General features: G+C 39.5%; 3 protein-coding genes across 8 annotated transcripts; 2 read left to right on the top strand and 1 right to left on the bottom strand.

Moving 5' to 3' along the window:
- Positions 1-841: 841 nt before the first annotated feature.
- On the bottom strand, positions 842-21,591 carry LOC108978438 (supporter of activation of yellow protein). 4 transcript variants are annotated; one of them, XM_018948727.1, is made up of 13 exons: positions 15,284-15,504; positions 15,002-15,221; positions 7,334-11,074; positions 5,755-7,153; positions 5,456-5,682; positions 4,144-4,235; positions 3,867-4,016; positions 3,356-3,802; positions 3,020-3,292; positions 2,616-2,958; positions 2,392-2,554; positions 2,139-2,327; positions 842-2,058 (listed from the first exon to the last, which is right to left on the bottom strand). In XM_018948727.1, the coding sequence occupies exons 3-13, from the start codon at positions 10,964-10,966 to the stop codon at positions 1,541-1,543; spliced, it is 7,434 nt and encodes a 2,477-aa protein (XP_018804272.1). In that variant the 5' UTR covers positions 10,967-11,074; positions 15,002-15,221; positions 15,284-15,504; the 3' UTR covers positions 842-1,540. The 4 variants fall into 4 exon arrangements, with proteins under 4 accessions (XP_018804272.1, XP_018804269.1, XP_018804273.1 ...); XM_018948724.1 differs by lacking the exons at positions 15,002-15,221; positions 15,284-15,504 and adding an exon at positions 20,671-21,591; XM_018948728.1 differs by lacking the exons at positions 15,002-15,221; positions 15,284-15,504 and adding an exon at positions 20,671-21,591 and having other exon boundaries at positions 5,456-5,679.
- A 469-nt stretch (positions 21,592-22,060) lies between these two features.
- LOC108978440 (N-alpha-acetyltransferase 20) lies at positions 22,061-23,767 on the top strand. 3 transcript variants are annotated; one of them, XM_018948730.1, is made up of 6 exons: positions 22,061-22,231; positions 22,334-22,449; positions 22,515-22,644; positions 22,704-22,840; positions 22,915-22,976; positions 23,537-23,767. In XM_018948730.1, the coding sequence occupies exons 1-6, from the start codon at positions 22,179-22,181 to the stop codon at positions 23,588-23,590; spliced, it is 552 nt and encodes a 183-aa protein (XP_018804275.1). In that variant the 5' UTR covers positions 22,061-22,178; the 3' UTR covers positions 23,591-23,767. The 3 variants fall into 3 exon arrangements, with proteins under 3 accessions (XP_018804275.1, XP_018804277.1, XP_018804276.1); XM_018948732.1 differs by having other exon boundaries at positions 22,062-22,231; positions 22,915-23,097; XM_018948731.1 differs by having other exon boundaries at positions 22,062-22,231; positions 22,915-23,439.
- A 32-nt stretch (positions 23,768-23,799) lies between these two features.
- LOC108978437 lies at positions 23,800-24,660 on the top strand. Its single transcript, XM_018948723.1, has 3 exons — positions 23,800-23,990; positions 24,057-24,210; positions 24,266-24,660. The coding sequence occupies exons 1-3, from the start codon at positions 23,858-23,860 to the stop codon at positions 24,609-24,611; spliced, it is 633 nt and encodes a 210-aa protein (XP_018804268.1). The 5' UTR covers positions 23,800-23,857; the 3' UTR covers positions 24,612-24,660.
- The last annotated feature ends 1,885 nt before the right edge of the window (positions 24,661-26,545 follow it).

Below are 26,545 nucleotides of genomic sequence, written 5' to 3'. Positions count from 1 at the left end.
ATAAATTATTGTATAAAAATAACTGCATATTTTATTTTTTATTATATTCATCGTCATTATCATTAATATAGTTTCTTCATAGCATTTATTTGGGTAAATTAATTACTTTATTACAGTTAATGAACCTCCCAGGCATGTCAACGCACAACACAGCTCAATGCTGAGCGACGCGCAGTGCCGTTATTTGTTTAAACTGTTTTGATATTCGTTTTTTTCCTTTTCCTGCTTAATTTAGATTTAAAACTAATTTTTAAATAATAAAAAATATGTCTACGCGACTCCTGTAGGAATCAACTATGTATAATGTTTGCACGCATTTGTTGTAGGATGTTATTAACTAAAATAAATTGTATGTAGATTAAAAACACACATATATATTATAATCCTCGGCGGCGGAGCGCGGTTGGCTAACGTAACAGTAAATTGAAGCAATTCGCATACATCGAAATATTAGTATGAATGAATGGATTGTTTAATCAACACTTCATATGTGAAAGTGGGGACACTTAAGCATTGCTCGAAAGAAAAATGTTCGACTAATATTTACAAGAAAAAACTCAATTATGCAAAATAATAGACGAGGAACACAAAAACAAATAGAGTGCTGTGAGATATGCTAAATTTACGTTTTTTTGCACATGTCACTACTCAATAAACTTGAGTAGACTTAAGCAGCTAACACCGCATGAATACTATTTGCCACTCCGCCACTTTGAAAACGATTTTCAACGTCTTACTTTTGACTTTCATTTAAAAACTATACTCGCATATATTTAAATACACATTTTTTCATTATTAAACAGTTATTTAGTGTTGTATACAAAGTGAAATTCACGACTTATATAGTTTAGTTTGATATTTAATAAATTTTATTTTATTTTGTTATTCTGTTGAATATTTGTTTTGTGTTGTTTTCAGCTTACTTAGGACTTAAATCAACTCTTATGTGCATTATTTGACATATTACATACATGATTGTGTTTGCATGCAGCAAATCGATTACTCCTTAGTTAATTTGTTGAAATAGTTTCTTACTGAAATGTACGTAAACATTTTCCCACTACGTCTATGTTCATTAATTTCTGTTTGCACTATAATACATTTGATAAATTAACACTTTAAGCCTGACGTTGTAGCATAGGAGAATCGAGCTGTTTGTTTTTATCATAAATTTAGCTTATTAGTTAGATATTAAACGAAACTAGACATTTAACTTAATTAAAAAAGTATGAATTAAATTTTCTTGTTCTTAAATCCTAAAATAAGTGTTATGTTTATGAAAAGGCGTTAAGTTTGTCATCCATTCAATCATCATCAATTATATGCTTTACACTTGTTAAAACATTTCTCTTCCTTGATTTAAATTCCAAATGTTAATATCTGCTTTCAACTAGCGAGTGTTTCTCTGTATTGTTGCTTGTTTAGTGGCTATGCACACCGATGCCGCTCAAGATACCGCCATCACAGTCGCACTTTATTGCTACTACATATCGCTGTCGTTCAGGCTACTACGCTTGGGGCAGTAACGTATCACCCCCACTCAGGCAACAACGGGCGGTGGCGGCGGCAGCGTACCGGCTGAGTTCGTCTTATTCGCCGTTGTTTGATTAGCGACACCCTTGCTGCCTGCGCTGCTCGCATTCGAAGGTGCAACCTCCGTAGCCGCGTTGCTAATTGCTGTTGCACTGCCGGCAACGGTTGCTGGTGTTTGTGGCGGGATTTTAGCCAGCTGCTTTTGTGGTGTGGCGATGGGCGGCGATGCTGGTTGTGGCATAACACTACCTGCGCTTGTTGTTACGCTGCTGACGCATGGACTGGCTATCTGAACTCGTTTCACGTTCTTGGCGCGTCCACATGGCACACACAGCATGGAACAGTGCTCGCGCAATTTCGTAATGTGATCTATGCGATACTCATTAATCCATTTCACTTTTTTATGTTTGATCTGTTTGACTTTCTCGCCATTAGGCGAAATCATGTTTGGTTGTTGTGGCAAGCCCTCGGGCTTTGTGGCGCCACAACGCATACAAAAGCTACAACGATCACAACTCCAACGAACTGTTTTAATAAAAAAAAAGTAAAAGGTAAGAGTTGTAAAGAGATCATAGTAATTATGGATATATTTTAGCTTTACTCACCATCTGGCACGGCTTTGATACCCAAGCAGTAAATGTGGAAGCCGCGATCACATTGCTCGCAGTACAGCATTTTATTCTGATCCTTGTTACCTTTGCATTTGATGCAGCACTTGCAGTCGGCACATTGCCAATTGTAGTTGCGCACGCGCGCCACCATGCGGTAAGGCATCTCAATGCAGCTCGGGTGGACTGAAAACCAAAACAAAAGAGTGTTATAAATATCAACAAGCAACATTGCAAGTCGCTTAATTACCTTTGCGTCGACATGTATAGCAACCTATGAAGACCTCGGGCAGGTTTCTCATATTGCGATGCTGTGCACGCTGGCACACGCCGCACGTGATGGGAGGTGCACCCTCATCTTCCGAAGACGAGCCGGAATCATTGTTGCAGCTATCGGAATCGCTATCCGAGTCCTATAAAAAAACAGTGATTTCATTAACACTTCCACATGATTTGTCCCTTCGACTGGCTTACCGATTCGCTTTCACTTTCACTGCCCGAAGTAGACATAGCCGAGTCTGTTGCACTATCGGCGTCTTCTGCTGCATCGATGTCGTCATAAATAACTTTAGCGGCAGAACGTGAGCGCACGCTGCGACGCACAGTGTTGCCTGTTGTTGTGTTTTCCTCCGTGCAATTGACGATTGTGGCTTTTATATCCGCTGATTCGGTGCAAAGTTTTTCATCTGCGACATTGAGCTGGTCAGCTAACTTCTTGTCATCTGACACTGGAGGTGCCGCTTGCTTTTGTGTGTGTTGTGACGTACGTTCAACCAGCAAACGTGGGTTCTGCAGCACCGTATTAAGCGGGAAGCAACTTTAGGATGAAAATATAAATCTGTTAATGATCTGCTATTTGCGATTTCTTATTTGCTTACCTCAACTCTAATGGCGTGTACTGACGGTATTTCGCGCTATACTGACCGGGCACTAAAGCTATTGGGTAGCTAGCGTCCACGTCACGTGGCGGTGTGGTAATGCGCGGTCGCAACAGTGTTGGTGGCTCAGGTATGTTTTCGGTTTTAGCGGCCTCTGTCACTGCCTCGGCAATTGAGCGGTTCACCATTGTTGTAGTGGGCGCTGTTGCAGGCAATGGCACATTCACCGTTAACGTCTGCAAGTCCAGACATGCTAACCGTTCCTCCTTGCGACTACAATACAAAACAAGTGTTAGTGCATTTTGTTCTTGTTACCTATTGTGTTGTTGTTGTTACCTTCTATTGAAATAGGAATTCCATTTACTGGCCGAAAGCAATGCACGTTCACGCGCCTGCAGTCCACGGCCAGTCACGTTGAGACCTAGTGCTTTCTGTTTTGCCTCGATTTCGCGCAAATGCTTTTGCCTGATGAAATCCTTGTACTCCTCGTATTTCTCATAGAAGTCGGTATACATAATGTCGAGTATGTCGGATGCCCAAACGGCTGTGATGCCCAAGTCGCACATACGCTCCGACACGAGACCCTTCTCTTGCAACCAATTGCGCTCCTCCATATCGATCTGACGACGCGGCAGATCAGGATATTTCCGCTTGAAACTTTTAATGCCCAAATACAAGGCGACCTGCTCTTGAATCATAAAAGTGTCACGATTTTTCGATGGACAGCAGCCCTTCGGTGGCGGCCAGTCGTATTCAGCGATAGCTGCAACTGTAATTTCAGCGCTGAAAAAGGAGTACAAATATTCAGTTGATTTTGGTTTTGGGCAAAGTGCATGTGAGTACTCACTCTTCAGCAACGCAAACTTCCATTTTCTTCTTCTTTGGACGTTTAATAGCGCTGCCATTTTGTACAGCGGCCACAGTGTTGGGATCCAAAATACTGCTCGTACTAACCACGGAGGACTGAGACTCGTCATTATTAAGAAAATCAGGTTGCCTACGGGTTTGCAACCAAAAGTGATTAGTTAGATGGTTTTTATATATGGATATGGTACACATACATGGTATACATTCATACACTGAATAATCATAAATATGTATGTATAATATGTGTGTATTTTTACCTTATTGGCGTTGCTGGTTCCGACTGCAGCGGCATTTGAATCTGACTTAAATCAGCGCTCATACGGGTATCCTCTTCAAATACTTGAGGGGACTGTGAAAAAGGTTATTGGGAAATGATTATAAGTAAAAATAATTCCATATAAAAGAATATATGTATATCACTAAATTATTCAATGACAAAATTAATATATAAATTTGATCACAAAAATGAGAATAATTTCATAAATAATATATTTTGGTTAAAATTTTTGAATTAAGAAATAAATAAAACATAAAAATTAAAGGAGTTTCTAAATAAAAAGCTGGAAAAGTGGAGTGAAAAGTGATTAATACAAATGTGAAAAGTGCTAAACACGGTGGCAAATATATGTACATATGTAAGTCAAAAAAGACTTAAGAAAAAGAAATATTTAAANAAAACATAAAAAAATATATATACTATATAAACATGAAAATATCTAAATAAACAAGAAAATATTTTAGGAAATAAAAACTTTTTTGAACAAAATATGTTATTTTATTTTTAATTGTGTTATTTAAAATTTGAACCCCTCGAACATTGGATGTACATATGTACATATATATGTATGTATGTATGTAAATAAATAAACGACGCAGTTGCTTGACTAATTCATTAATTGCAAATATATTTTAAAGCATTGCACCATTTACAGTTACTACTAGGGTAATTGTTACTCTAGTTCACTGGAGATCGCTTTAGCTGACTGTTACGAAAAAAAAAAATAAAATAAAACATAAGGAAAAGAGGCGACAACACAAGCGGTGTTTCGTTTATTCCCCTCAATGTTGGCTAAACGTCGAAGGGGAAATTTCCGTAGTTGGGGAAGGCTATTCTCCACCCAACGAGAAACCCCGTATTTATAAATTCAACGTGGTGAGCACATGCGAAATACACCACAGTCCACACAAAGAAAAGCAGCTGCTTCGCACACCTGAACTTTTTCAGTCGCTTTCAATACTTGTGAAGTGGTGTGTGGCGCACTGATCACGTTTGTATGCCGTCGGAAGTTGGGAATTTCGCAGAAAATATACGCCCCTTTCGTTAATTTAATGCGATGCGCACACTACATACATAGATAAAACTTTATATATGTGCAAATGTGCCATGCCAGTATTATGTGCTTTGTTCACTTTGTCCACGCGATATTTAAGAGCAAAAAAACTTTAAAAAATTATAAGTTTATTATGTAATTAATATTTTTGCTGCTAAATACAAAGCGAACAAATCCAATATTTATCATGATATATATCAAAAATATTTAATTTCAGCATATTCAATGAGTCACTTACCGGACTATAGAGGCCTTTCATTCGCTCTGGATCGGGCATATGCTTTAGGCCGCCGACACAGCGTGGTCGACTGAGCGCAATTTGTTTGGCAACAGCACTGGCGCCACGGCCCAAGCGATGAGCGCGACTGCCCCGACCGCTACCTCGTCCAGAGCCTCGCCCTCGACCACGTCCACCTCGACCGCGACCACTAACGGGTGTGGAAATTGAACTCGTATTAGAGTCTTCTAAAATACAAAAAGGCGAAATGTCATAAACACACAATAGACATTATAGGAAACCGTAGAATCAATCCTTACCTCCAGATATATCCGCACCGCTGCCGTACGCGCCGCCACCTTGACTGGTAGAGTTATCGTCGCGTATATCGAATTTGGTGCCGTCCAGTGTTGCCTGCATACGTAACAGATCCGTTTCTAAGCTAGTGTTACACTGCGCTGCCCGCAGCTGTTGAGTTGCCATAAGCGAAGAGAAATCGTTTGGTCTGAAGACCACATCCGGCACGGGATCCGACGAGGAGAGTATGGTTGCAGGTGGCAGCATTGAACTGCTGCTTTGATTTTGTACTGCGACACTTATTGTTCCGCTGCTAGCGACAATGCTGCCGCCAGCTATGGTCATAGTGGCGGTTGTACTGCCATTACTGGCTGACGACGAGGATGAGCACATGGTCAAGTCAATTTGTGTCGCCAATGAAATGGAAGTAGGCACGCCGACGTTCACTGGGGCTCCAGCAGCTGTTGTCACAGTGGCAGAGCTCATGGAGCTGCTGGAGTAGGCAGAAGAGATGCTGGAATTAGAACCACCGTAGTGATTAAGGACGGACATAATGCTGTCAGACACTGAATTGGTGATTGTGGTGTTTGCTGGTACTGTTGAAGCAATAGCAGCGCTGCCGCCCAACAAAGCGTTCACCGAACGCTTACGTCCCTTTATAGGTACCTCGCCATTGTTACCGCTTGACTTGATCTTCGATGCTGGTGTAATAGCGCTTCCTGGTAAAATGGAACGCCGAGAAGTTCTTGCTCCTGTGCGCACTGTACGCTCTCGTTTCGACGCTTCAGTATCCATAGCACCTTCTATGCTGTGTTCCTCTGTTGGCTGCTCGGCGTCCACCATATCGATAGCGAGACGTTTGCGTAACAGCTCCACACGGCGAGACTTCGACACGCCATCGGTGGCCGGAGTGTCGACAGCACCAATACTGGGTATGTCATTTGACATGGTGGTAGATGCGGGCGTTGTCACAGTTGCAGATGTCGCAGCATTCTTTTTTGGACGACCGCGTCTCTTGATGCCGGCAGGGGTGTTTGCTGTAGTCGATTGCTCTGTGGTTGCAGCTCCCGCTTTCGACGACGTTAAATGTTCATTCGATGTGTAACAATTGGCGACTGTGTCATTATTCAGGTTGTACTGCAACGAGTCCTCTTCGTCCAGCGGTATGGCCAATAGATGTTCATGCCGTTGTTTGCGCGGACGATGAATCGAAGTCTTCGGAGAGGATAGATCCATTGTGATGGTGGAGTTTTCGGTTGGTACCACTTCGTTGCTGATGTCCACAACATGATGATTGCCTCCGAAGATGGTGGGCGACGTAGTAATCAATTTCGTGTTAGATGACTCATCGTCCGTCAATATGGTCAGTGTAGCCATGGTGTGGGATTCACTATCAATGCGACGAACTTTGTTTGGTGTGATCTATGAAAAGAAATAAAATGGCACATGCCAGGTTATGATAAATGTGAAGATACGTATGGAAAAAAATCACAGAACCCAATGATTGATAGTAAAAAATTAGGGCTTTGGATAAACTCTAAACTTAGTCTATAATTAATCCACACCCCACCCTTCCCCGTTCTTCACCTTCCAAACACTTACCTCAATGCAGTGCTCCTCTACGTTGTTTTCCATCATCAAAGTGGATATTGTGTTCGCATGTCTCTTCAAGTTCATATTATTCATTTCATTTGCTGAGGAGTCATTATCCAAGATATTGTTGTTGCGTCTCAGTATATCTGAGCTGTTCTCCTCATAAGTTCCACTGACCGTGGCATTATTTATCAAACCATCTTCGTTGTTTATGTGAAGATTTCTGGGCAACGCAGCGGCATCGTCCAGCGTCAAACGCGGACTACCTTCAGGAGTGTCCAGTATCTCAATCGAATCTATTACCTTTTCCATTTGCGGTGCCAACTGATTTGTCAGCGCTGCGTTATTCATTGGCGCCGTAGCATTGCTGACAGTGTGCATTATGTTTGAATTTTGGTGAACTCGTGCTCCATTTGCCATTAGCCGTTCTGTCAGTTGTGGATATTTCAGGCTATTGCTTATTTGTTGTGGCAGATGTGGTTGTTTTTGAACCTGTGACGGTTGCTGTTGCTGGTGGACGTGTTGTTGTGTTTGTAATGGTTTCGGCTGCAGAGGCGGTGGAGCACCGTATTTGCTAGCGTTAAGCGGCGAATTTAATTGATTAAGCAGAAGCCTGTTATCCAACGGCGGCGCAGTTTGTATTACGCTCATTTCACGTTGTAGACGCTCCATTAGTATGGTGGCTTGCGGCGGCTGCTGCGCATCGTTTACTTGCGGATCAGCGTCGGTGTAAGTGAAATGTGCAGGCGATGAACCCGGTGATGGCGAGGATGTCAAATCGACAGTGTCCACTACGTTGGATAGGTCGTCACCTGACATCGGCGGTTGCATTAGTTCCGTTTCTTCGGTATTATTCATGCGTAGCGAGTCACCATTGCTAACATGAAAAATATTATTGAACACCTGTGGGTCGTGGTTTTGCAAACCCTCATCGATGTCCATGTCGTCAGAGTTGCGTCGCGGCTCCTGTATATCCTCCTCCTCAGCAAACGCTGTGTTGTCGTTGTTGAAACCGCAGAACTCTTGACTGCTACTCGATTCGCAACCGTTAACTAACTGTTCGTGAGCACTATTCTCCCTACTTGGTTGGGAATCCAGCGACCGTTGCGTCACGCCGCAACCGGCTGTGGCGTTTATGTCGGCGACGGCGATGTTTTTTGGCTCGCTGGATTTTCCACACTTTTTTGACACATTACGTTGCGTTTTATCCTCCAGCACAGCTTTCATTCGCAAAGTTGGCGAAGAAAGATTCTTAATGGTTAGCTTGGGCACCAATTTGTTAGCGGCTGCGTCCTCTGCTGAGGACAATGGTGGCGAAGATTCACCACTCATACATTCATCACTCTCCTCTGAGGATTGCTGCTCCACGTTGGATATCGATTTGATCGTCAATTTGGGAATTTTCTCCTTACATTCGTTGCCGCCACCGTCCTGACTATTAGTTTTAATGGTCAGCTTGGGCACGACTTTTTCTACAGATGCATCACAGTTGCTTCCTTTGGTATCCTGGCGAGATATCATTAGCTTTGGCAGCCTTTCCGGCGACTCTGGCTTGCGTGAGCTGCTCGACAACTGCCGCACCACAAGTGGCGACTGCTTAGGTGATTGGGGTGCTGATCCACCTTCAAAATTTGCCATAGATATGGTCAGCTTGGGAATGGAGTGTGCGTGTTCCGCTTCGGTTTGCTGTTGCATGGTCTTAATGCAGAATTTGGGGGTCGTAGCCTCCGCTACTGGTTCATGCGTCTTTATTGTAATCTTGGGTATCTTCTCCGGAGGCGGTGCCGGGTCCTCGCTTAGGTCGCTGAGCGACTCTTCCGCATCCAATGATTTAGTTTTGATCGTCAACTTTGGTATGACTTGCGCGTTGGAGGTGTCGTTGTGTTGCGTTATAATCACCGCGTGTTCCTGACCTGTTTTGATCGTTAGTTTAGGTATTTTACTGCTACAACTGCCAGTTTCAATAACCTCGGTATTTGTATCTATAGAAGCGTTGGCCGCTGATGTCCTCACACAAGCGCCAGCTGCACTTGTTTTGATTGTCAACTTCGGCACCAGCTCCTCATGTTTGGGCGGCAAAGCTTTTATAGTCAACTTAGGCACAGAACAGGCGGTAGCATTTGATACGCTGCACGAGGCGGTGCCAGAAGATAGGGACGGCAAACCTGTGGACGAGGATGTACTCGACGATGATGAAGATGAGGATGCTGGCGATATCGTCGACATTATTGACTCGCTCGTCCCATCCAGAGATGTTTTTATAGTGAGCTTCGGCAGTGGCGGCGGTGAGTGGTCTGTCAGTGATTTTGCTGTAACGGCACTGTGCACCCCCGAAGTGGCTGATGTCAATTGGCTGTTGCTGCTATTGTTATGCAAATTGCTTTGCGAATCTGACATCTTGATTGTCAACTTGGGCACTACAGAGCTGTCTGAGCTGTCATTGGCAGAACGTATTGTCAATTTGGGAACAATATGAGGTTCATCGCTACAGCCACCGACGACTGTTGACCCCTTTATGGTCAATTTGGGTATTTGTGCGCCGACACGTGTGTTGCAGGTCTCAACCATCGCCTCATCTTCGGCTGAAGATGAACAATCCGACGATGCGACATCGTTGTGCTTCTTCACGATCGGTTTGATTGTGATTTTGGGAACTACATTCGTACTGCTACTGCTGTTGTGCGCATGTAAATTGATTTTGAGTGGCTCCACTTTGCGTGTCGATTCAGCTCCACTATAGCCGGCAATGCCGTCACAGCCACTCAACGTGTCGGTATTGCTATGAGATTCATTGGAGCGTGTATTAACGCTCGTAGCATTTGGTTTGGGTAATTTCAGTATGATCTTGTGTGTTTCGGTGTTGTGCTCGGTTTGCACTGTTTGACCTTGCCCACTGCCAGCCCCCGCACTCGCTGCATGACCGACAGCATTGGTGTCGCCGCTTGAGGCTACTGTGGTGGTTAACTGTTCGCGCGCAACCATGTCCGTATTGTCGCTGTCGCCGTTCGTATGCTCTAAACTACCGTTACTTATATTACTAATACTAATTTTGTTATTGTTGTTGCTGCTCGCAGAAAATACTGCGCGCATCAGTTCCGTCTCCACACTTCGAGCACCTGCTGAACGTGTCGCCGCTGCAGCAGAAGTTGTCGGCATCACCGAGTCCAACGCAGTGGGTATTGCGCGAACAAATGCGTGGACCGCACGTGCACCCGGTTTCACTAAACTTCGGCCAATAAAAGAGGATTGGGATTCATCCTCGCTGGAGGCATCCGTTGTTATGTCGCCGCGATTATGCGTCGATTGTCGGCCACTGCCGCTACCACCACTGCTGCTACTGCTGCACGTCGTGGACAACACACGCTGCGGTGAGGAGCTGCAGTCATTACCGGTGGAGCTGGTGATGCGCGCCGGCGATGTGATCAATGCCTCCAGACGCGGCAAATGACCGGTAGCGCTTATATGCGTCTCACACGAAGTCGAAGTGACAACTTGCTCCTGTTCTTCTTCAGCACTTTGGTTACTGGCCTGTACGTGAGCCAGAGCGGAGTTTTGGGTGTGATTGATTCTTCTACTGGCGGCGTACAAATTGTTCTGTGGGTTCTGTGAATCTTCGGGCGCCTGGTTGTTTGTAACATTCATTGCTTAGCTGCCTCTTCCTTGATTAAGTATTGGGATGGATGCCAAATCCAATCGAAGCCGCGCTTTGACGTCTTTTCGGATCAGTTAGCGTAAGAATGTCATATCTTCCTGTAAGAAATAAAATCCAAAGTATTTAAACTATTAGAAAAATATCTTAGTAAGGAACGTATAAGCGTCATGAGGAAGGAATCTATCTTCAATCGATCAAAAAATTCGTCCTATGAATAAAAAATAAATACAAGATATACATTGAGATCGCGACGTGCGTCTGCTATTCAGCCGACAAACCAACCAAGCAGCGCGCATCATAGACGTATTTGTCATCAAGTCGGGGAGTCACAAGTGTGCGAAACGTTAGCCGGTACGAGCTCACACGATAGGCGGATAGTCGCTTGACGGTCAAACGGACTGATAGGCAGACAGACGAGGTCCAGCCGGCGAATGGCGCGAGCAAAACAAAAAAAGGAAAATAACAAAATAGCACAGCGGTTTGGTTCTTAGTATGTTTCAGCAGCGGCTGTTTACCGTTGTTTCACCTCGTAGTAGCATTTAAAACCACGTAATCGCATCAGCTGTTCACTAAGCGCTCATAGCTGATGTTGTAGCTTCGTGCTGCTCTTGATGGTTGGTTCGGTGCTCTATTCCTTGTCTTTAGATTCTTCACCTTATCAAATACACTCGCTGCCACAGCCGACGTCGCGGCATCGTTGTGCTCTCAATGCATACACGCTTTGTACGCTCTCACTCACTCTCTGGCGCGCGCGTAACATAGCCAGTCTAGCGCGCAGTTCGTTTATATACTACAGCTAACAGCTACTACTGCTGCTGTAACGATGACGCCACCACAGGCGGACTGGCTTCCCCTTCGCCTAGGCGCGCCCCGAAAGTTCGACAAATCGACGGAGAGCAGCCACAATATTCAAAAGTGAGGTGATTCTTTGATTTACCATGAATTAAAATATTCGTCGTGTCAACAGGCGCGCGATTGCCGCTACTGCTGGCCAGCCACGACACGACAGTCAACAGCCAGCGCAAACACACAGCCAACCAGTCCGCCAAACCAATGGCAAAACAGTCAAGCCGAGGCAAATGCTATCACATTTGCAAATGGAACTCCAAGCGAAACACAACTAGCCAAGGCGACAACATCACGTACGGGCATCAGTAAATGCGAGTAATTGAATAGAAGTACGTCGACTCGTGCTAGTAAAGGCTTAAAGCTATGCAAAATTTTCATACGGTATTTGTTAAACTGAAGGAAGAATAGTGAAAGGATAAACTGTGGCGAGGCTCCAGAGGATCTACTGCAAGAATATATTGTATGAAAATGACACAAAAAATCCATAACTCGTGCCTTAAGATCATATTACAGCTGCTAGAAAACTTCTTTGCGACAATTGGACAAGATCAAAAAACGTTTCGGTACAAAACTGCTCACAAATTTTTTCTCCAAAGATTTACAAAAAAATTGAAGAATGAAATCTCGAATGGTTAGAATATTATTTGTACCTCAAAAAATACCCTATTATCTCTTAAACGAGAAGTACTCAATAAAAACAAATTATTCTTTAAAGGAAACGCTAATTCGAAATACGAAGAGTGATAAAATATTTTGAGCTGGAAAATATATGCTGTGTACTAGGGACCCCCAAAAAATATCTTTTGTTATTTTCGTGTGTTGGGAGTATGCAAAGGTTGCTAACGTTCACTGTTTTCCACCTTTACAGCACGACGAACGCTGCAAGCAAAACAATAAATTTGAATAAACAAGCGAGCACAACAAACATGAAACGCTACAGGAAACGAAGAAGCCGAGAAAACGTTAAGACTATGATGGGTCGATACCCAGCTGCCAGCAGTGCAGCTAATCGAGCAGTAATCGGTCGTGTGCCCTTATCGACCAAACGATATAACTTTCCGAGCGTTGCCGAACGTACAACTAACCGAGCAACACAAAACCCGAGCACTTACACTTGCACGACACCACAATTAGCAAGCGCCAGACATGACATACCAACCAACCTGTCGGCCGACTGCCAGACGGGCAGACACTTAGGGAACAGTATAGTGACGAGAACAAAACGCTGCTAAGCATCGCATGTCCTCCACCACAGCCTCCTCTACCACAACCAACACCGTATTATCAAAACCAAATGTATGAATGGCTGGCTCGTGAGTGAGTGAGGGAATGTATGAATGAACGTGCGGAACTAGAAAATGAGCAAACAAACGCACGATTGTTGCACCTTCTCGCTGCGCGCAATGTTTTGGTTTCGGGTCATTCACCCGCACAACAAACAGTCAAGCTTAGAGTCATACTCACTAACCGCCGTACACTTTCACATTCGCAAGCACCTAATAACAAAAGCAAAGGCCACAGCTTCGGCAAATACGTTTTATTTTGAAAAATTCCATTCAGTTTACCACAGTTAACCATAGCGAATGGCTTTGTTTTTGGCGGCTTGATAAGCGAGGCCATACAAAAAGTATTCGGTACTAACTGTGACAACGAATAATGCCGACAACGTTTGCGGTGATGACGAAGAGGATAACAGAAACCGCAGGCAGACAGTTGGGCAACTGAAACCCCATGCAAGGAACTTTACAAGCGCAGTAAACGTCATATGAACGGTGCTTTATTGACCCAAGCGAAGAAGCTGCATTACTCAGTGATAATGCAGTTTTAAGCCAGCGCTATTTTTAGCAGAACTGTTAAGCCAAATCAAGGTTGTTATTGCATAAAGTGCTTAGTTTTCAGTCAGGGACTAGAGCAAACAGTGCCTTACTATATCCCCCAGACAAGTTTGGGTGAGTATTTGGCCGAGTTTAAGGTCAAAGCGCAGTATTTAGCAATAAATGTTATGTTTAAACAAAAAGTGTTTTTTTTTAACCAAGTTAAATATAAAAATGTGTCTCCATACAATCATTACATATGTACATATATTATATGTATATGTATATTTTGACAATTACCCAAAATAAAAATAAAAAAGGGCATGTAAAATAATAAAAAAAAAATAAAATAAAAGCCTTTTAAAGATACGTTTTATTTTCAAAAATCTAATGAAGAGTATCTGAGAAACAGACTAGAACAATTTAACACTTTCTACTATTTATATTTGCATATACATACTATATGTATGTAGATATGTACACATATTTCTACTCGTTTATAGAACTCATGTGGCCGGAGCAGCAACCACTTACCGCGATAGACGTCATCAACATAAAAATTAAAGAATAACGATACGAAAATGTATGTATGTATGTATATTGAAAATTGTAATAAAGTTGAGAGCGATTTGCAAGCAAATAAAACAGTCACTTGTCTACTTATGTAAATTTATTAATACATATAATATTAATATGTAATATTTGATGTATTTATGTACATGTGTAGGTGTTTGCCGAAAGCAGCAAATACATTGCAAGAGGTGGCATATATGATTATGGCTATTCAATCACTAGCCTAGCCGTCAGCGGTAAATTTACGATACCATTTCAATATTATTATACATATATTTTTTTGTGTAATGTGTGCTTAGCAGCTTATGTGCTGACCTTGATATTTCTTAATTGTTTTATAAGTAAGAAATTAATCTGATTATGGCTTATGAGCAATCTGAGCTCACGAAAATACTTATTCAAACCACAAGTACACATGCACTAGTTTAAAGTAGTAAACATATAATAACATAATTTCCCGCGGAACTTGAGAAGAAGAATTTGCCGATATCAGCAATGATTTGTGGAAATTTGTTTTAAAACTTTTTCAAGGTAGCGAAGTAGTTTGAAGTGACGAATTTTTATTGACAACAATAAATTGTTTGTGTAAGAAAACTGTTACACGAAGTTGGATTCTTACACACATATGTATTATGGACACAGAAGAGATGTATCGGTGACAGCATTGAAAATCAGTTACTACACTTGCCGCGGCCGCACTTTGTTCATTACTTTTTATACCATAATTCAAAATCATTTTCTTTTAACATTCAGCACAAAAACTTCAAAATGAAATATACAAAAACTCACCAACTGAAAATTGTATATTATGCGGCTAGTTAGCACTTTTACGTTTGAGCGCAGACTTTCCATCCTCCCTAAGTTATGTTTTATTCTACTTGAGTGTATCAGCTCCCTCACCACCCTCTTTGACGAACATACACCGTGCGTAAAGACAATTGTGCTCATATGTATGTAAAGTTGTGTGAGCGAATGAATTTTTATGTATTCTCCATCACACCATTAACGTCTGCAAGCAAAGCTGATTTCTAAGCAAAGCGATGACTACTATTATTTTGTCATAATTTTCACCTTCACTATATACCATAAAGAAGCGAGCATGATACGTCGAGACTTTTATCGAATTTTTCTAGCACTCGATTAACAGAAAACTAAATGAAGTTCGCGTAAACGCAAACGTAACACACTGCACTACACGCGTTTCAAAACGTTGAACTTCGAAACCGAAAACGAGAACGAAAATGAGCTGCCTGCAGAGGAAAAATTGTGTTGTATCATTTTTTGTTAAATATACGCTGTGAAATTTTCAATGCTGTGCCAACGAACCAGTGCGCAACGTATGAACGAATCGTACGAACCAGCGTACGAAGCTGTATGAAGCAGAGCCAGCGATAAACACAGCGAAAGTATATGAAAAGAAACGATGGCGATAAAGCAACGAATGTCGTACGACGCCAGCTATAACCGACATTGGCTACAGCGAGCAAGCAGCGTGAGGGGTAGGTTTAAGCAGCAAAGTGCTAGTATCGTTACGAGCCGCAGTGCAAGGCAACAGGGGCAGAATGGTTGGGTGACGACAAAAACCGAGCACGCAGAGACCTCACGATCGTAGCACGGGCAGTACGAAGCACGTGCACAGTGCAAACATGAATAAAACACGATGCAAGGCAGAAACAAGTAGCATGTGGATAGACAAATATTCATACAAAGTCATTCGTATATTCGTATATGAATGTGTGTGTTCGTAATTTATGTGTGTGTATAGGGTGGATATAAGAGTGTAACAACAACAACGTAATCTGTTAAATGCCACCAAAATATGTTTAAACTTAAAAGCAACTGACGAAACGGCGAGCGGTAGAGGTAACCGCTGCGACAAAGAAATCAAAAGATACTTGAGCGCCTGCAAGCACACATACACATATAAATGCTTACTTAATTATGTTCACTCCAAAAGGCATGTCAAAAGGTATCGCAAAGATACAGATATAAATATGTTAGTAGACACGTGCGTATGTGCGCTGGTACGTAGAGAAACGTCCTATAGTGAGATGTTAACGGCGCAGCAGAGATCGAATTAAAACATACATACATACATATAATAAGCATTCGCAAATATAGACAAAAGACAACAGCCAACAAATCTCATTCGCTGCCTAATACTTCGTCTGGCGAATGTCGAAGCGTCGGTGTGGGTGCTTGCTCGTATTGTGGTAACAATTCAGAACAAATTTCGCGTTTTTCACCATTAATAAACAAAATTCGACTTCGTTGACTGCAATAGCAAATGCAACAACAACTAGTGTTCAAGTATGACGAATTAGCCTCGTTGAACACGATTATCATACATTTTAAATAGATACTAAAGAATATTACACGCAAATAAATACAAATGTTATTACAAATTTGCACATCAAAATAATGTTCATTAAAAATATATGTTTGCTCGAGCGTGCACTCGTTTCGGCAACTATATAACTTTAGATAAGTACATAACATGAGGAACGTCCAACCAGCCCACAGTCCAATTGACGATTGAAATTTCAACAGTATGAATGTAATATGTCGAGCTAATATAGAAATCGGGGCATCCAAAACGAAAGAAAACAATGAGCCCCACTCTGAAGTAGGGACGAAAGAAAATGAGCGAAGTGATTTGCCAAGATAGGGTTCATATTATCTAAAGTAGTGGAATGTGGAGAATACCATTCGAACTACTAGTAATATTTTCAACCGTTTGGTCACCCCTATAAAGGCATTTGCATTAAAAGCTGCTGCACAAAACATCTCTAACAAGTTCCTCAGCTGATGGGCTAGATACATATGTATGTGGCAGAGTGGGTGTATTGGTGTTGGCCTCAGAAGATTTCGTTTTCACTGTTCGTAGGTGTGTATATACATACAAATATTACAAAATAAAGATAGTTGGAATGCTGAGCGTAGCAAAGAAAAATGCAAAATTAACTCAACAACAATAAATAGACATGTAAAATAGCGAGTGCTCATAATTGCAGTGCTTAAAATAATTGGACAGGTCCAGCACTAAATACAAATTTATTCATATAAATGTGCTTTATCTATTTATACCTTCTTAATCTTATTTTATAATAAGTTTTGTTTATTTAAAATTCCACTATAAAGTTTAAAAAATATTGATATCTAAATAATTTTTAACACTTTAAAACCTGAATATTTAATCAAATAATTAAATTAAATGTAAAAATTATCTTCCTGACAGATAAAATACAATGTCTGTAATAAGGCTAGCGCTATGCGGGTCAATGGGAGTGGCTGCTTACAACTACAAATTATTCTTTGAAGTATTTTTTACTGTTGGTGCAGTGGGATTTGAATGAAAACAAAACTATGCATCAAAAATGTTTCGTGACGGAAAATAAAAAAATACACAATGTTTACAAGCAAACAGTGATATTAAATGTGAAAGCAAGAGGTACTATAACGAAAACAAAAAAGATGGAAAACTAAAAATAAAACACGAATGCAACATACATATGTATAAACTCTTGAACATAAAAAATGGATAAGCGAAAGACGCGGGAGAATCGCAAATATGTTGAAGCGTTTAAGCCACACATGGACAAAAAAATACCAATGTATGTACACACATACATATGTACGTAGACAAATATTTAAAAGGCAAATATGTATTTCACAAGATTTGGGAAGTAACTGTAAACAATTTAGTAATTCGCTAACATGTAAAGAGAAATTCCTCATAACCTGACACGCATTGTCACAATGTTGTTGTTGTTGTTTTAACGATTGCCTAATCCCCTTGAGGATGGTTGTCGTCGAAGTCAACTAACGGGGGGCCCAAGAAACGTGCTGTTTCGATGAGGTTGGATCAAAGCGAAAAGGGTGTCAGATGAGTGAAGTTGACGGGCATGCAGAGAGGGGGCCGCGCAGGATATGCAAAGAGGTGGCATATGTTGGATATGTCGGGGTCTATTCTGCATAAGTAGGAGTTTAACCTGCTACAATATCCACAACGAAATTGCGCAAGGATCGCAATCGATTCATGCGGAATCTTGAGCTCTTCGTCTGCAATGGGTGGTGATTTGACTCAAAGAACGCCATTCACTGGAAGGGAGTCGGTGAAGGTGTATATTTAGTGCTAGAAGCTCCAACTCAGAACTACATACAGTGATGTGCGATGAAATAGAGCCAGTACTATCGAAATTATTTAAATTAACAAATCATATAAAAATTCACTTTTTTCATTTATTTCTTTAATAGGTAAAAAAGAACAACCTATGAGACGTATATTAAAAAAAAATTAAACAGTTTAAGTCTAAAACATAAACGAAAAAATTCAAAANAATTAATAGCACATTTTCACTGATTTGTTAAAAATGAACTCGAAGTTGAATTCAGAAGTAACGGGAAAATATACACAGACGATGTGAGTACTGAACTACAATTAGTTCATGGCATGTTAGATTCTTAAAAAAAATTTAAGCGCAATAATATCATCAGAAAATGTATGGCTTTATTTCATCGCACATCACTGTACATACATACATACATATATTTCTACTAAACTAATTAATGCGAGCCATGTCAGCTGGAAGTGAATGAATGACAATTATCCTATTAGTTTTCGTTGAGCCACCGAGAACCATAAGGTGTTAGTGCAAGTCAAATTGTTTGTTGTGATCATTCAAGTTCCGCAAATTGGTAAAAATTAAAAAAAACTATTTGCTTAGAACATTTTATGAAATATTGTCCGCTTAACAGAGATGTTTTGAACGAAATATGTACATACTACGAAAATAAATAAAATAACAAAATATATACGAAACGCGTCTTTGAAACACACTCATGCCTGGTTAGGGGAAATCTCTTTGTATAAAGATCTTAATGAAAACGTTGTGTTCATGAAATTTGCCCAGTTATGGGAGCTGTTCGAATTGGGGAATTTCACTGTTTAATCTCTTTCGGTTGTTGACATTTGTTGTTACAGTCGGAAGAAAATTATAATTGAGGTTATTAGATTTTTCTATCGATTAATAGCATAGAGTTAACTTAAAAACTCGAAAACTATAGGAAATAACCCTTAAAAATATGTATATGAAAGCTTCATATGCCTATGTATGTAAACAATACAATAAAAAATAAACATTTTGGGTATTTCTTACATTATTCGTGAATCATAAAGTTGGGTTTCATTTGCAGAAAAGCCAATGCACTTTTCACCTCAAAATCAATAAAGTATCGATGGGCCTCAGCATTGCAAGTAAGCGCATTTTATGCACTCCAGGGCTGCTGAATTTAAGACTACCTCGCTCTCCCCCGATTATTGTCGACTTTTACTTGCGTCTGATAAATGGAGAATGTTTCTAATGTATAACCACGCTTCCACCCAAATGCACCATGTTTCTTTGATACCTTCCAACACATCTTCATTTACAAGAATACATCAAAAATGTATATTTTAATTTCTATACATACAAACGCATAACATATGTACTTGTAGATGGGCATATGTATATAATAAAGTATCGTATTGTCAATCGGTTTTGTATTCTGCAACAAATGTTAGTGCCATTAACTTGTGTGCTCTTGATTGTAGCAGGGTCGACATAAGCAATTTTACAAAACGCGCGCTCGTCCGTTAAATAACTCTATGTAGGGGAAGCACACAGATACCATACATTGCGAAGCGAAAGAAAAAATAACAAACGAGGGAATGCAATGTGGAGAAATTTGTGAAAGTGAAGAAATGTTGTGATTGTTTGGAGAAAATACAGAGAAGTGGAGAATTGTAGTGCATTACAACTCAAGTGTGGTGAACTTACTGAAACGAAAGAGATGCTTACTTGAATGTTCAACCCTTTACAAGTGACCAAACAAAAAGCTTTCTTTAAATAATATAACACTTCTAGTGTCTTATCCTTTGTCTGTGTTATATATTTTTTTAAGGTGATATCCGATAACGGTACAAGACAATATCCACATAATTAATTAAATAATTACTGTAAATTCTGCACAAAGCCGGGCATACACAAGGTCTTATTTGAAAGACAAATATTATTAATCACAGGAGAAGGCGAACACGAATTTCGAATCGGTAAAAAGTAGCTAACATTTTTATTCTATTGAACACTGTTATCCAAGCATACACTGAGCAACACCGCTTATGGTCCAAAATGGTTATATCTCATATTACAATAAATGTATTTTTCTTTATCTACATATTATTGTATAACTATGTGTGAATGTGTGAGCATGTAACACATTTAAATTTATTTTTATTATAATACAGATCATTAGCAATTACAATGTTTTTCCCCTTCTTATCACGCACTACTCCCCACCAGTTCGTTAAAAAACCCACCATACCATAATCAAATAACGCGTCTCCTCGCGCGCAACGAACGAGCATGGTGCCAACAAAAAATGCAAAACAACAAAAATAATAGCAAGGAAATACTCACCATTTTAGCTTCGCACATTGAAGAATACAATGCTTACATATGAAATGGCAAGAGTTGTGTTTGTGTATGTTCGTTGTGTTGTATTTAATGGTATTAATTCACTTAAACTTATTAATATATTAATATCTTCACTTCTCATTCAATAAAAACTTTTAGCACTTGTAATATTTTTCTTATAGTGTCTTTGTTTTACATAAATCATACAATTTAGAGTAGTAATTTTAGCTATCAACCGACATTTGAAAGCGAACAACGAACGCGCATGTAATTTAACGAATACCTCCGACAATTTGTATGAAAACAGTGCGTGGCGGACGAGACGAGAACCCACTGTGAGTGTGAGTTTGTTTGTGTGTTACACTCGATGTTTGTATTGGTTGGATGCAAGTCTGGCACAATTTTTCTACACAGCGAAGCAATTTTTACACAACTTTTTGTCAAAATATCTTTCAATTTAGTATCTGCAAAGAATATGTAATGCCTTTCCTTATTAACGTCTTTAAATCACAATAATAACTCCTCAACTCGCGCGTACCAAAACGCTCACAATCAATTTAAAACTTCCCGCAATGAATTTTTCATCTTCACTGTTTATGCTTCTCACTTCCTTTAGCAGCTATTATGTTTTAGCACGAATTTGCTGGCACTGGTACTTATTCGCCGCGCTGCTGTTCTACGGTCGCCTTTTCAGTATTTTACGACTACACCGCTCTCGTCACTCACTATTGGCCCACTTTCATTTTATTTAGCTTTTAGTACTTTTATATTTCATATCACCACCTTCGAAATTATAACAAAGGTTGTTACGTCTTTTTTGTCACTTTTCAACTTAATATTAGTTTATAAATCTTTCTTTTTGTACCAAATATATCTGATCTGAAATAACACTATAAATGCGACACGATGCGTTTCGCTGCGAATAAATTGTCAGACCAAAAATTGAACAACGAATGAACGATGACGCACAGCATTGCCAGGCATGTAAAGCGCTACAGAGCCCTTAAATATGGCTAAGATAATTAACAAATATTAAATGTTTTAACCAAAAGTCCCCCCAGATAGGTTTATATACTAGAAATTTTCATCCTCATAAAAAGAATTACTATTATGACAAATAAAATTTCATTTTGATCTCTTAAGCAAAATCTCTCGATTTTCAATCTGCTTAAAATATAATTCTAATTCTAATAAGAGAAAGTGAAAACAAGTTTATAGATAAGTGTAAATTTTCAATACGCTTTAAGTGTTGTTTCCAGAATGAAAATTAAAACAATATAATAAATAAGTGCGAATTACTAAACTATTAATAAATATATATATATCTTTTTTTTGGAAATGCGTAAAAGGGGGAGAAACTGCAACACTGTTCTCAGAGTTCTCTTTCATTTTAAACAACTGATTTACAGCGCTCTCTCTAGTTGAAGCGAACAGCTGTTTTTGTGTTGAACCTGGAAATTTACCATTGCACAAAAACTTAAATACTAATATTTTCAGTTTTTATTTGAAAAATGACTACATTACGCCCATTCACCTGCGACGACCTCTTCAAATTCAATAATGTGTAAGTGCTTGCTTTTCATTGCAACCGTTTGTGATTCAGTTCGGTTTATTTCAACAAACCAACCTATTTTGTACAATAAATGTGATTTTTGACCCTTTGCAGTAACTTCGACCCACTAACCGAAACTTACGGACTTTCGTTTTATACACAATATTTGGCTAGATGGCCTGAATACTTCCAGTTAGCTGAATCCCCAAGTGGCCAAATTATGGGTTACAGTAAGTACAAAGCTTTGAAACGAGTGATAGTCATCGATACACATATATTTTATTTGCAACTACAGTTATGGGCAAGGTTGAAGGTCATATGGAAAATTGGCACGGTCATGTAACTGCTTTGACCGTTTCACCGGACTACAGACGTCTGGGCTTGGCTGCTTTACTTATGAATTTCCTGGAAGATGTCTCCGAAAAGTTTGTATATTTTAATCCCACTTATATGTATTTACTATACAAGCTTTTCTATTATTTAGAAAACGTGCTTATTTCGTTGACCTTTTTGTGCGCAAGAGTAATCAAGTAGCAATCAATATGTACCAAAATTTGGGTTATATAATTTATCGTACTATACTTGATTACTACGCTGGGGATCACGACGAAGATGCTTATGGTAGGTTGAAAGATTTTTATAAGCTTCATGCATATGCAAATAATTTTAAATAATTCCATGTATTTTTAAATTAGACATGAGGAAGGCACTCTCCCGAGATGTAGAAAAGAAATCTATTATACCATATACCCACCCGGTACGACTGGAAGATTTAGATACCAATTGAGTTTAAATGTGCATTTTTGCTGCTTGCAGTCATGATAAAACACACGAGCATCCTTAAACAAAATAATTCATACAAAACATTACAAACAAAAGTAAAAAAAACCTATATACTACAAACATGCAATAAATAAATTGTAAATCAAAACTACTCCTTCTCAAATGTGGCTAATTCGTTGGTGTCAATTGCTTTCGCATTTCTATAAAAGCTGTTAACGCGCATACTGTTTTATATATATATTTTTTTTTAATAGACATGTTTATGTAACCATTTGTTTAAAACCATTAATTCTGCTCTTAGGGCTGTAACTAATTATTTGCAATCTACTACATATTTGTATCTACTAGTAAACAGTTAAAATCAAAGGCATGAGCTATGAAATGCTCTTCAAGAGTAAATAATGCACCACAACATAACACATTCTAACCATAACAAGGTAAATTCATTATACATAAATGTATATGCGTGTGTTTAAATTGAGCATTAAATTTACTTAAAATTAAAATTTTTATTAAGAATTTAATTTTTTGCAGATTACAACACATCAACTACACCAAGCAAACCAAATGCACATTTCTTCGACTTAAAGTCGAAGTAGAAATGGTTTCAAAAATTGCAAGTCCATGGTATCACAACTGATGTAAATGCTAATGCCTATACATATTTATTTTATATGTCATTCATATCAGTTCTTGGTTTTATAAACATACTTCAGAAGAATTTATTAAAATTATTACATATGTACATATGTACATATTCGAAAACTTGTTTTTTTTATTTTAGAAGTATTATCAAACATTCATAAGACAAATTATGTGTTGCAACGAAAATTTTAATTAAAAAAGCAGAAAAAAATGTTGGAGGAAAAACTAATTAGAGAAATTCAGCAAAACGAATGTCTTTGGAATAAATACAATCCGGACTACAAAAACAAGCGAAAGAAGGATATCTGCTGGAACTGTGTGTCAAATAATGTCGGCGAATCTGGTGCAAATTTCGTTCATTAACATCCGCTTCTACCAATATTTATTAGTTTTTCTTCTTCTAAATCAGTGGAGGCCTGTCGCAAGCGTTGGAAGACTTTAAGAGATCGTTTTGTAATTGAATTGAGCACAAGAAGTAAAACGGGCGGTAATGTGCACACAAAGAAGGAATGGCTATTTTTTGAGCAACTATTTTTTCTTACTGCCGGCATGACACCAAAAGGGTGAAATAGTTTCTTTTCTTTTGTGTGTTCACAACCTACATAGTTAAACTTTTAGTTCTCAATCCGCGCCATTGCTCAACACGCAACTGACACATCAGCCTAAATTGAAGAACCACAGCGACAAAAGAGAAAAACAACTTGAAAGCCCAAGATCCACCGCCGTAAAGGATGCCAGTGTTGCTATGGGCGCTGATGCACAGCGATATGCTAACTTGGATGAAACTTTTCGTACACTCGTGGAGAATTATTTGAATTTTGTAAACACCTACAAACAGTCCGCCGATCCGTTCCTGTCTGTTATACAAGAATTTTTCGACAAAGTGCCACAACACCGGCGAACAGCATTCAAAATGGAAATACTCAACTACACCTACAAAATGTACATGGAAATGAAGGATTGAGCAATAAAAATAAGCGCGATTTTTTAAACGCGGCATTCCACACATCCTTTTCAACGTGGCACACTTCTTTATGTACATTCGACCGGTAGTTAATTCACTGTGTTGACTTAACTTATTGACACGTGAAGGTTAAGGTCCCCAGAATAAAGTCCATTTGAACATTTTTGAATTGGCACTTCAAAGTCAACCAATTTATTATAAAATATATAATAACTAATAGTTTGCTTTCTGGTGGGCCTTTTGGACTCACGTAAAAATTCCTATATACAGCGCAAAACCACAATGCACACATATGTACATACATACATGTATATCTACCGGAAGTACGCTATGCGCGCTAGAGAGTTTATGAGCAGCTATCATTACCGCTACAATTCGCACAGTTAACAATAAAAAAGCAAAATGGCGTAAGCTTGAGCATTTTTCTATTAAATTCATAGACAATTGAAAATATTCTTGGTGTAAGAAAAATCATTCGTTTTAGTTACTTCAAAAATCAGTAAACCTATTTGATTGCTTTAAAACAACGATGTTTATATGTATGTATATTCTTACATAAATATGTATGTATGTATGTACATTTGTGTATTCATATTCATAAGTGATAAGCCGAGATATTTGCTGACTAACGGTTTCTTCGGAAATACATACATGTGTATTACCCTTTCTCTCAATTTCCCTAGAAATATATATATTTTTGATATCCTTGATATCTGTTACATATTTCCCACACAAATGTGTGCTCATATTCCATTTTACAATACTTCGTTCATTCGCTCGTTATTTCATTCCGTATCCGCAATCGCCCATTATTTATCACCTTTTCCTTTTCGTTGCCCCTTCGCCATTCGTTTATAAAACGCTTCTTATTTTACCGTCTTTTTGCCTGCTCTTCTTGCTTGTTCCAAAGTAAAAGGCACAAAATAACTTATGACCGCTACACACACATTCACACACAACCTATAGTGTGCAACAAAACAACAACAACAACGTCAGCGATGTAAAATTCAAAAATGAGAAAGGCAGAGCAACGATTATTCAAAGGAAATTCGAAACAAGCGACAATTTACAACATCGCTTTTTGTGCATTCAACAACGTAGCAACAATACACAATGCTTGCATCGGAATAGGCGGTCGCAGCAGAAACGGCAATGTAACCAGAACCAGCGATGAGTCGGCAACCAGCTTAGCAAGCATTCATTAACGAACGTTGTCGCCTATTCATCGCTCCCTGTCATTGCGCCTGTGTGTATGTAGTTGTTTTGTTGGCCATTAATGCCGCACACAGTTGTCGCTTATCGACATACATCGAGTTTTTCAACCGAAGCGCAAAGTCGCTGCAAAGCAACAACGCTACGCGAGCACTGTGCGAATGAGCTGAGAAAACGCACAGCTGCTGACAAAGGCAAGCGCATATGGTGTCGTTTTAGTTGTCGCTGCCACTCTACAGTCTTCCATTTTCGCACACACACTGTGTGTTGTTGTTTTTGTAACAACACACGGTTGTATTATGGCCTGCCGCACGAATACAGCCAACCACTTCGGTCTCACCGAGGGTCGTGCGGGTTTTTTCCATGAGCTGTTTCGATTTTCGCTGTCGCTGGCAATACCCGATTACAATTATTGAATTTTTTTGCCGTTTGTGTATGCGCATATGAGTGAATACCTACAAAGTTACATGTAAACTTTAGCAATTATGCATACTCTTCTGTTATACACATATACTTTAATGACAGTGTATACTTGTGAACAGTTTACACTGAAGATATACATATGTATGTATGTAATTGGGTTCAAAATCTTAGAAAATTTCATTTCGAAATTACTAAAAAAATTGAGCAAGAAAAAGGTCGAAACGGTCACTGTGCGGAGCACAGTTCACTAGCCGTTCCCATTTGTTTGTGGAATGTTTAACGTCGCATTGCAACCCTGA

This window comes from Bactrocera latifrons, unplaced genomic scaffold, assembly GCF_001853355.1.
Source record: "Bactrocera latifrons isolate USDA-ARS-PBARC rearing strain unplaced genomic scaffold, ASM185335v1 scaffold_121, whole genome shotgun sequence".
NCBI classification, from domain to species: Eukaryota; Metazoa; Arthropoda; class Insecta; order Diptera; family Tephritidae; genus Bactrocera; species Bactrocera latifrons.
The sequence above is the reverse complement of the archived record's forward strand: the minus strand, read 5'-3'. Positions and strand labels throughout refer to the sequence as shown.